Genomic DNA, 11,918 nt, shown 5'->3' on the forward strand with positions numbered 1-11,918 from the left:
GGGAAAGGGACTGGAAAAATCCACCACTGACTGTACCTGCCTAGAGCCAAACTTGCAACGTCTGTCCTGGGCAAGATCAAGTCAAAGACTGGAGATCAACGGTCCAGGACGGGCGTGGCAACTTTGGCTGACTTGATCTGATTGGGCAGGAATACAGTCTACTACCCAATGGTGGAGTCTCCATCTCAGTGCTGGAGAAACTAAAGGCAGCAAAAGAATGAGCAGCAATAGTACTTCATGCTACTTCTGCATTAATTTATTTCACACGCTCATTACTATTCAAAATGTTATCTCAAAAACTACATTGCCTCAAGTTTGACATTTTCAAAATCTAATTTGAAATTGGAGTACACATTTCATCAATCAAGTATACTGTACGTGATCAACATCAAATGATATTACTCAAGCTAAAAAAATTACCTTTGATACTATCTCTTCCATATTTTGTTTTGGTTCTTTAATGCTGAACTGGCACTACTAAAGTCTCCCTAATTCCCAAATGTATACAGAGATACTCCTCGACTTACGATCACAATTGAGCCCAACTTTTCTGTTGTTAAGCAATGAGTTTTGCCTCTTTTTACGACCTTTCTTGCCACAGGTGTTAACTGAATCACTATTAAGTGGTTGTTAAATGAAGCTGGCTTCCACATTGTCTTTGCTTGCTAAAAGGTGAACCCATGACACTACAATAGTCATAAATTCATGCCAATTACCAAACATCCAAAATTTGATCATGAGACCACAGAGTTGCTGCAAAGTGTGAAAAACATTTTTCAGTGCCATTGTAACTTTGAACAATAAAGGAGAATATTTGTAGCTCAGGGTTGAAAGATGGGGTCTTTGGGGCTCTCTGAGCTTGTTTTCTTGCAGATGTTTCATTACATTATCAGTAACATTATCAGTGCTGATGATTTTAACTAATCTGGGTAATGAAATGTCTGCAAGAAAACAACCAAGCTCAACGAGCACCAAGGACCCCTAACTTTGAAATGTCACTAAACAAATGGTGTAAGCGGAGGATTACCTGTACTTCACTTCCTTTTCCTCAGTATGGATCTATATTCCATGCTACCACTTATAGTTCATGCTCATTCACACTGACAATGTTCCAGAAAAGAGAAAAACAGTGCAAAACACATGCATACTATCAAAATTAGACTAAACCTTATATAAACTCTTTTAGAACAACTTTGATTATGAATGGCCCCTTTCACAATTTCAAGTCTATCATATAAATATATTAAGCTTCCTGGAGTTCTCTACCAATTATCATACTATCTTGTGTCATACTACTGATAAGTATTGATTGCTATAATAAGTTTAGTGAGTTATTAGATAAATCATAAAGAATGAATATTAGTCACTAAAAGAAAATATATTAGTAACAAAATATAAGTTGTTACTGAGATACCTGACTCTTCCTGAATAGTTTCAAGTAATATCGATTTTGGCTCTAGATCCTGCACAACTGATTTTTCTTCTTTCTCCTCTTCTTTTATTGTACTTATGTCTAGAACATGTATAGCTATAAAAGTTATGAATGCATTTTAAAACTTCAAAGTATTAAAAGAGAATTATTAGGAGCAAACTTGTAAATAGAATTTTGTCTCTTCTTCCAAGCTCACTCAGTTGTGTCTAGCTATTTTTGCATGTAAATACATGCATAGACACATTGCTCCATATTTTTTTCTTTTAAAGCAGTCATTCAGCTCTAAAAAAGATGTGACTGCTTCAAAAGATATGAAATGATCTTGCAATCTGTCTTTAGATTAGATCCAAATATAAACAATCTAACTGTTCTACTTGCTTTCTCTGTCCAACTTGATAAATGATTCACTAGTACTGTGTACAAACTATAGAATGCAAATTTAATATCACTGTTCTAACAACAATTCTGAAGGTTGCAACTTGTCACACCATTCTGTTACCTGAACACACCAGAAGAACAAGGGGCATGCATTTGTATATATAGTATCCTGCTTTGTTTATAAAAGGATACTACTCTCCCATTAAATTTCTTCAGTCTTATAATATGAAATGTTAATAATATACACAGAAACTGATACCAATTCTCAAAAATCTGATTAGACATCTGAATTATACAACAGGAAATATGTAAGAATAATCCTACTTCATCTGAACAATATTAAAATAAGCTATTTAACAAATTGCTCTAAATAGGTCTTATCATTAAGAATGACAAAATAAAACAGCATTGTGAAAGCAGCAAAACTGAGACTGAATGTAATGCCTTAAATATGCTCTGAAATGTATGTCAGAAGAAATCTAACTTGCTTTGTACAGCTTTCCTAGCCAGATTATACTGTTATAGACAAGCTTAATGTTTTTAAAAATAGGATGAAATCCTCATGAAAAATAATGCTTTAATTACAGCAAAAGAAACCCAAAGATACCCTAATTTTGAATATAACTTTAGGACTGCATAAATGACATTTCCAGCACAGAAATTACAAACTATCCATACCAAAGAATACAGCTGCCCAGGGAGATTGAACAACTCTTTTGCAAAGGTTTTTTTTTTATAATAACGAATACGGAAAGTGGTTCTCCTTCATTCATCTGACACCTTAGATCCAAACTATTTTCTCAAGCAACTGAGATTTGTGGCTCTATTATTGATGCAAGAATTTAAGTATTAATATACAGGAGGGGCTTTGTTTTCAAATCATCGAGAACTCATTTTATTCCTTTATGAGATTGGAGAGGGGGGGGGGATTTCCTGGTAGGAAAAATATACCCCAGAACATGTGAAGCATTTCAGAATCAGGTAAGATGTCTCCGCTCGCAAAAGGATAGAAAAAGCACCGCAGAGACAGGGACAGAGAGAGAATCAGAGCTACCCACAGTGATACCTGGCTTCTCCTGAAATTGTTCCACAGGTTCTGATTCCGGAACCCCAACCAACACATCCTCCTGCTTCTCCTCCTCTACGAGTTTGAACTGAATTTTTTGAGAGCCACGTTTAGCTGAAGAAATTGTGCACACGTTAAGAATATACAAAACATTGTATATAGAAAAAAAGTTGCTAAATTTCAGTTTGGATACAACTGCTTTGTTAATTTCTTCAATTTTATATTCATCTGCCTTCAGTTAAAATTATCTCCAAATTTGAAATGGTTCTTAAAATTGACAGTTGTTAGCTATATTAGAAGAAGCATTGTTAAGTGTTTAAGAAAGATTTAAAAGCTACTTTTATGAACATTTTAAAATTGTTTGTCTTCATGTTATGTCACCAACATGGAAATCTTTTCATGAGGCATTCACGTTACATAAAAGGAACAATGAGTCACATAGGAGATCACATAGGATTCATGACCCCCAGAATGTGGCAAAGTAACAGAGTTGCAGTAACCAGGGTATGGTAAGAATCAGATGTCATTTTTCAGTTCCACATTTTTTTTCAAACGTCCCATGTGAATCTAATAACACTTTTTAATCACTTACTACACATTTAAGAAAAATATTACTGCAATCCAATTCAGTAGAATCCGTAAAAAACCAACTTAAGATTGGAACTTATAATAAAGAAGAGAAAGTTCAGGGTACTCACCACCATCAAGGCTTCTAGAAGCACGTTTACTTGCTGTTCGTTCAAACTGTGGTGCAGGTCTATCTATCAGGGCACTAGCCTGTCTGGTCTGAGCTTGTGTCCGGCCACTGTAGCGAAATTTAGAACCCAGCACCAAGAATCGGCTCTTGGGAAGCGCTTCAGTTGATGTTAATCTAAAAGATACATGCATATTCTAATGTTATTAATGTATAACCCAGGGATATAATTCCAACTCAAATAAAATGACAGCCACTCAATAGTGAGTGCTATCTTAATTGTATCATTATTTTATTCACCTAAAAGTGCCATTCACATCCATCAGGGGGAAACCCAAGGCACACTCTGACTACTTTTTAAAGGTAAATATAGATCTAAATGAGATTTTGTGGAATATGTGATTGCTACATTTTTTTGTTTTCTAAAATTTCTGTTTTCCAATTTGTGAAAAATATTTACAGATTTGGCTTCACTGATTTAATAAGAGAATTTCTCATTAAATTCCCCATGTGTAAGATTGCATAGGACTATAGCTTTCCCTTATAAAATAAGCACAATTTATATTAAATTCTGGGCTTTGGGTAAGAAATTTTAAAATATCCCCCTTTCCAGTTTTCTATGCTTAGCTAAAAAAGGCAAGTGTTTGACAGAAGAACTAAGAACTCTCAAGAGAACAGATTAGGTTGTACAGGATAATTGGTCTGATTAGTGAAAGCTTTCTTATTTAGAGAAACTTTGGAAATGGGCTACCTCCATTACTTCATTCTGAAGTAATGAATCATTATGTACAACAAATTAGCTCATTCTTATTATGAGAGAAGCTGACTGTTTACATTTAGTTATTCATTTATGAATATAGACAACACTTGAACAATTTTATGCTATTCAAAGCTTTGTGCTCTTCCCCTCAGCTACTGTCAATGTACTGGCCTCTGCACCTGTTACTTTCTACTATGGTCTCGGCAATAAAGAACAAGCCTCCCAATCATCCCGGCACTTCTGTTTTTCTCCCCTTAGCAACTAATTTTCTTGACTATTTCCCACTTTTATGCCATCACCCACCATTCAATCCACTTCTGCCTGAAGTAACTGCTGTTTGTTCCATGTCAGTAACAAAAGTTCCATTTCATTCTATAAATAGGCAAAATAATTTGAAATACAGATAGTCTTTGCCTACTTATGTTAATACTTGAAAGAAAATCACATGACTGCATTTTTAGAGTCAACAGTCCAGTTGCCGTCATTAAGTGAGGACCGTATGGATTGCTAAGTGAGGACTTCACGTAAGAGTGACTTGCAACTTCCTGCTGGCTTCCCCATTGACTTTGCTAGTCCTAAGCTTGTGGGAAAGGTCACAAATCATGATTACATGACACCTGGAAACTCCAATGGCACAATCGTGAATTAGCCACCAAGTACCCAGATCACAATCACATGAACATGGGGATGCTACAGTGGCTATTAAGTATGAGGATCAGTTGTAACTGCTATTCATTTAGCGCCATTGTAAATTTGAATGGTCATTGAACAAGTGGTCAATGAGGACCGACCATATTTGTATCTTGATTAGGACAAGGACTAACAATACCAGCTGTTCCATGCTTGGGATGAGTTGTGCATCCCTTGTGAGGACAAAAGAAGAGTCTTTGCTACTGATATTGACCTACTTTCAGACACAAATACTGGGAAATCAAAGCCACATGCTACCACTAGCCATTGGCCAATTAGGACTTTGGAGGTCTGAAGTATGAGACCACATTTGATCTCATCCAATTCAGATCAGAAGTGGATTTAGAAACACCATTTCTTAATTAGCCTGCAATTAAAAATACAAATGCAAACCTGAAAAATGTGTGATGTTCAACACAGACTTTCCACAATTTCTTAGCTGCTCGATAACTAGGAAGTTTGAATCCAATAGTACTTTCATATTGTTCATGCTATGGAAAATAGTATAGAGCAAATTTGATTGGCACAGAAGTTATCACTGGATTAAACTATTTATTACATTAAAAAACATAATTGAATTTTTAAAAAGAAATAGCCATTAAGAACAAAGCCAGTAAATTTAATTTAATTTAAGCTATTATTGAAAAAATTACCCAATCATCATCAACTAAAGAAAGCAAATTACAAAGGAAATGAAAAAAAAAAAACAATGGGGACACAGGGGCAAAAGCCCTGAAAAAATAAAACAGGGAAGGAAGGGATCGGTCACTCTCTCTTGGCTCACCTCACACAATAGTTGTGGGAAAAATAGGAGGAGGGAGGAAATAAGTAAAAATATAGAAAATAAAGTATAACCCTAAAAATCATTTAAAAAAATTTTCAACTATGTGGCTGCATTGAAACTATAATGGTTTGATTGCATAAAGTAGCTGTTATAGGAAACTGAATACTTCATTTTTACCATTTAACGAATCAAATAGCTTATGAAAAGTTACTCCTTTCATTAGAATTAAAATAGATACAAACTGAAATTGTTTAAAAATACCATTTCTAAAAAGCATTTTCCCAAAGCAGAAAAAAGCAATATGATCATAACATGGCTTGGTCAAATTTTAATACAAGATGACATGTTTTTTTAAATGCTGACAGCAACACAGCTACACTGGTAAAATATGTTATTATCAATAGAAATATGTATATCATAGAACATATATATCTGAATCTAAAATGAATTTTTACTCTTCAAAACTAATATACAGTAATAGCAATATCCACATCCTTATTATAGCAAGAACTCTGAATTCATCCAAGACATGTTCATTTGATATAGACTGAAGTATGTCTAACATAAAATGCAACATAGCATATTAGGTGCTTCTAATCAACAAAGTCACATATCAAACCATCTGCACTATTCAACCCAGGCCCAAAGACATTTCCTTATAAGAAGCATCAAAGGAAGTAAGTCATAATCCACCAAGATATGCATGATTGTGGATAGATTTTGTTCAACATCCGGATTAAGTTGTTATTTGAAAAATAGTTTATCCTTAATATTTCTCTAAGATAAGACAAATGGATTCAATTAGAATGAAAATAAAATTACTCCATAACCTACCTCACCAGGCCGGATCTTAATAAAAAAGCTACTGCGCTTGTAAGAAATCTTCAACACTTTGGGCCAAGGAAAACGATTGATTCTCAATTTATCTTTGTAGACAAGAAGACCACTGGAACAGACTCCTAGAGTGATGTCTACACCTTCCAAGTCCTATGAAAAAAAGAAAATAGGATATAGTACTCATACGTTCTTATTTCAACATTTAAAAAAAATATTTTAAAAAATTAAAAACAATAAAAGATCATACAAACTAAAGTAAGAAAAAGAGAAAGTGGAAGAGATAAAAAGAAAGGATAAGGACATTATTTAACTTTGGTTAAACAAACCAATTTTTTACTCCTTCCTCTCAAGCAGGCTATGTCTCATCCTCCCCTTATCCAGGGAGATTCCATAGTACCAGTCTATTCACCAGTACTTCAGTCATAGTCATGATGTCATTTCTGCTTGTTCAGAGATGTACTAACGCACCATCCTCATCAAAAGTCTCCTTAACATTAAAAATGCTTGACCCTATCCATGACTTCTGCGCTAGTTATTTTTAATTTCTTCTATATACTGTTTTCTTGACAAAATCCTGACCTGGGTAATATGCTCTCTTCAAATACAGTTTTCCATTAAATGTTCCATATTTTTTATTACATTAGCCTTGATCCAACAAGATAAATACAGTTTCAGACTGTATTTGTTTGCCTTCATTCAATTGTTTGCCTTCACTCAAGCATATTTCCTCCCCCCCCCCCCAAATAAAAGCTCTCTCTTCATAATTGTCAAGTCGTTTTTCAGTGTTTTCACCAAGGGCAAAATCCCTCCCGAAAGTTCCTAAATTTAATCCAGGACTTCACTGCTTGTACATGAAGCAACATAAAAACAGAACAGCATTATGGAAAGGGCCAACTCTATCTCTTCTGGGAAAGCTGGGAAACCGTCCTTCTCTGAATTAGCTCTACATTCTTTTTCTTTAGAACACTCAAGAGCATAGACAGATGGGTGCTAGAATTAGTAGGGTTAGATTATGCGCAGGATTTCAGAATGTGTAAAAAGACAGATTTTTCCCATCTCCCATACTCTGGGGCCTGTCTATTAACTAGTGCCATCTGGTGGGTTCCAGGAAGCAAGCTTTCTCTGTTACAGCACCTGTTCTTTCGAACGCTACACCCCTGGATTTGGAGAACCCCAAACCCTGCTAGTATTTTTTAAAAAAATTGAAGATCTGGCCCTTTCCTCAGACATGGAATCTGGAGGTTAGGTGAATCTATTGCAGTAAGTTTTTATTTGTATTATTATTGGAATTGGGCTTGCTTTTGGTCACCACTATTTTCTTTTTTACTTTCTTATTTTGCTTATTCAGTTTGTTTGATTTTAATCCTATCTTTACCAACCAGAGTTGCAATTGGGTGTGATATATAAGTAAAACATATAAAAATATTATAAACAAATATATTATCTTACCTTGGCTTTATGAAGATCAACTCCATACATCGACAGCTTTTTAGCATTCTCAAGAAACTCCATATCAGCCTGAGCTGGACTCATAGATCTATAAACAAATAGGTGCCAAAATAGCATTTTAGCAGCACTTAGAAGATGTCCTGGATCCACTGAACCATGAAAATGTAATTAAACTTGTTCACCATTGGTTGAGTTCACCCAACATACTAAGTTTATTTTAATTTTTAATTTTCAAGAATAATTTACTTTGACTTATAATGATAGATTATAACCTAAGTGAACTCAATAATTATCACTATATCCATGTTTTAAAGATATTCATATTTCTACATACACATGCACACACACTACTTTAATTGGTTACACAACACTTGTTCAATGACAGGTTTAATACTCACCTGTATGTTTTATGTAATTCTGTGATCTTGTCTTCTAGTTCTTTTGTCTGGTTTGGGGCCAGTTTAAATTCACTGACATAATCTGCACCATGTAGATCTATATCATAGTCTCCTAACTCAGATTGGATTGTGTAGGAACCCAGCAAAGCTAACGTAGCAAAGGAGCAAGGAAGCCGCCCATTAATAATATCTTTTCTTAGCTGGAGACACAAATAATACCTGCAAAATACAAACATCATACCAACGAATTCAAAGATTCAATTGCATCAATACCCAGCAAAGCACCTCTTCACTTGCAATGTCTAACTAAAAAATCCACCAGATGGATTGAAAATTATTTCAGTTTTAAAGAAAGCTTCCTAAAACCAAGTATTACTTGTTTTTGGCATACACATGATAAAAGATAAGGTTGCTCACTTTGTACCTTATGGAATAAGCACAAGATCAGCATTATGTAGCAGAATATTATTATTTTCTTCTGTTATATGCAGATGATGAATTGTCAGAATACAAAAATAGAATTCTCTTTCTCAAAAAAAGGAGGACATGTATAATGAAGCCAAGTTCACCATTAAACCAACACTATATCTGTCTTCCAAGACTGATGGGCACATTAAACTGTTTTACCTATTCCCCTATAATTGTGTCCTGATTGCATCTTTTCTTGCAGATTGAGGAGCACCAGTTAAGGCTTCTCTTATATATTTTATTTATTTATATTTATATACATATCTTATATATGCATTACCCAAAACCAAGTATTTTAATTTCATGTTTTTATTTTTCGTACTAGTAAATCTTTGAAATGCATTTTCTATTAGTTTAGGATAGTATTACTCCATCTTAGAAACTTTAAGATGTATGGACTTCAATCCCCAGAATACCCCAGTCAGCATGCTGGTTAAGGAAGAGCTGAAATCCACATATCTTTAAAGGTGTCATGGTTAAAAAATAGTGATTTAATGATATCACAAACCTTGTTATATCCTCTGTTAATTGTGCTGGGTCTGGAGGATAAAACTTGACATTGAAAGTAAAAATCCATGGACCGCCTGAAATTAAGTGAGATTTTTGGTTAATTTGCAATAGTCTGCAAATTATTAAATTATCATTCTTATCTTCAACTGACTGAAGAGCTAACAGACACTGAAAGGGATCTGGAAACCACAAGATCGCCACTCCTCCTTGACCGAATTCATTTCCATCAGTTTTGCTATAATTCACTCAGAAGATATGGAAGTAACACATTATAAACATAAACATTCCAAGCAAAATTTCTCCAGTGTATTATAGACCAAAAATAAATTACAATAAAACAACAAACCTAGAATCTCTCTGCCTTTAAAAAGAAGTATCTTAATCCTATGCCTACCAGCTATAATATCACAACTTCAATTCCTAAAAATTAAATAAAATCACATTCAAGGAGTCAACTAAATGTATATCATGGGCTTGTAATCATAGACACCAATCTTTTGTAAGGAAAACAAAGACCAATCTGAACCGGAGGGGTCACCATTCCAAGAACTAGTTTGACAAATGCAACATTGATGCTGAAATTGTACTTTTTTTTTCTTTTTACAACCCTGTAATCCCTTTATTCGGAATGGAGTCAGGGCAACTGAATGGAGCTGAGTGTTTACTGGGTGGTTGCCCTTATTGATGCCTATGTGGTGTTCACAGCAGATATTTTCTCTTTGCACCCTGATAGAGAACAATCTGTCATCGCCTAGGATTGATCTCTCAAATTTCTGAATGGGAGGTGAGCATTTTCACCTTTAGGCCACCACTCATCTCGGGGGCTAAAACTGTATTATTTGCTCAGAAAGGGAAGGAAAACCCCTTGGTCAGAAGAAAAAATAATGGTCACAGCTAATCAAAGCTGCAAAGTCAAAGACCCCTGGTATATTATGACAAATTGTTCCTACAATGATGCCACCCAAATGCAGTCTATTTCCTTCAATACCTGCATATATTATCTGCAAGCCTTGTATTATGATCCTCACGCTGACACCTACATGATGGATGTGGCTTTATCCCTCTACCCCAGTGGCCCCCAGTAATATGTAAGGAAGTAAAAAATATTATTAATCAACTTAAGTGTGATAAAGCTCTGGGTTGTAATTGTATTCCTTCCAAGTTAATTAAATATAACTCTGATGGGCACCAGTACTGGCCTCTCTCTTTTCATATATTAATTGCACAGCTAAGATGCCAGAGAACTGAGAGTAGCAATAATTGTTTCCTTATGTAAAAAGCGTGACACGAGTGACTCATCTAATTATAGGTTAATTAGTCTATTGTATATCAATAGCAAATTATATGCTAGGTATCTATACACCAGAATCTATATATGATGAAATAATTGATCCCAAGCAAGTAAAGTGCCAAACAGGACTGTCTATTACAGACCACTGTTGTAAGAACTAGTTAATATATAAATCCAAGCTTATACATTCAAAATGTATGATAAATACAAACTTTTAGTTTCCTTCAATAAAATGCAAGGGTATAAAGCTGGCATAGCAAAAATGTGTACTGATAGAAATCCAGCTTTGTGCATGGAAACCATGGCTTGGTGCACATAAAGTTAGAGTTCTAACACTTCATGCTCTAGGCTTGTTCTAAACTATATTTCTTCTGCTTTCTTTGGACAAGCTCACAGCTCATTTGCCAAGATAGAATGAGAGCAAGTTCTTTTTTTTATTAATTTTTTTTATTTTTCACCATACACCATACACCAAAAACTACATAAACATATATCTTTTCTTCTAACAGAACAGTGCTTTACATTTTAAATATTCTTTACATCTTATTTACATTTTATGTACATCAATAATTATGTCTTTTTCTTTCTCTGTTCTAGCCAATTATAACATTTATTCCAAATTTCATAAAATTCTGACGCCTCGTCTTTTAATTCTAACGTAAGTTTGTTCATTTCTGCGCATTCCAAAATTTTATACATAATCATATCATTTGTGGGAATATTTTCACTCTTCCAACATTGCGCATATGCTATACGAGCTGCAGTCAATATGTGTATAATGTGTTGGAGTTGTTTTTCCATCTTTAAATTTATTATGCCCAAAAGAAATATTTCTGGTTTGAAATCCATTTGTATCTCAGTTATCTCCTGTATCCAATCTCTTATCCATTCCCAATAATTTTTTACTTTGGGGCACAGCCACCACATGTGATAAAATGTTCCTTCTTTAATTTTACATTTCAAACACTTCGGGTCTATGTTTTTATACATTTTGGCCAATCTCGCCGGTGTTAAATGCCATCTGTAAATCATTTTATATTGATTCTCTCTATATGCAGTTGATAGCGTCAATTTGCAATTTCTGTTCCATAATCTTTCCCATTCCTCTAAATTTATATTTCGCCCCACATTTCGTGCCCACGCTATCATTGGCCCCTTCAC

The 11,918-nt window shown here is 34.5% G+C and overlaps 1 protein-coding gene across 2 annotated transcripts in view; it reads right to left on the reverse strand.

Annotated features, from left to right (window-relative positions):
* Nucleotides 1-2,610: 2,610 nt before the first annotated feature.
* The window catches only part of EPB41 (erythrocyte membrane protein band 4.1), a 33,904-nt gene continuing 24,596 nt past the window's right edge, over nucleotides 2,611-11,918 (reverse strand). For both annotated transcript variants that reach the window (XM_015832092.1, XM_015832084.1), the window contains exons 6-12: nucleotides 9,465-9,540; nucleotides 8,489-8,707; nucleotides 8,091-8,178; nucleotides 6,639-6,791; nucleotides 5,414-5,511; nucleotides 3,575-3,747; nucleotides 2,611-2,990 (exon numbers count right to left, since the gene is read on the reverse strand). In XM_015832092.1, coding sequence (XP_015687578.1) covers nucleotides 2,788-2,990; nucleotides 3,575-3,747; nucleotides 5,414-5,511; nucleotides 6,639-6,791; nucleotides 8,091-8,178; nucleotides 8,489-8,707; nucleotides 9,465-9,540 — 1,010 coding nt within the window. In that variant the 3' untranslated portion in view covers nucleotides 2,611-2,787. The remainder of the gene's footprint in view (nucleotides 2,991-3,574; nucleotides 3,748-5,413; nucleotides 5,512-6,638; nucleotides 6,792-8,090; nucleotides 8,179-8,488; nucleotides 8,708-9,464; nucleotides 9,541-11,918) is intronic.

The sequence above is a fragment of the Protobothrops mucrosquamatus genome, unplaced genomic scaffold (genome assembly GCF_001527695.2).
Source record: "Protobothrops mucrosquamatus isolate PMUCROS unplaced genomic scaffold, P.Mucros_1.0 scaffold_23, whole genome shotgun sequence".
Taxonomy (NCBI): Eukaryota; Metazoa; Chordata; class Lepidosauria; order Squamata; family Viperidae; genus Protobothrops; species Protobothrops mucrosquamatus.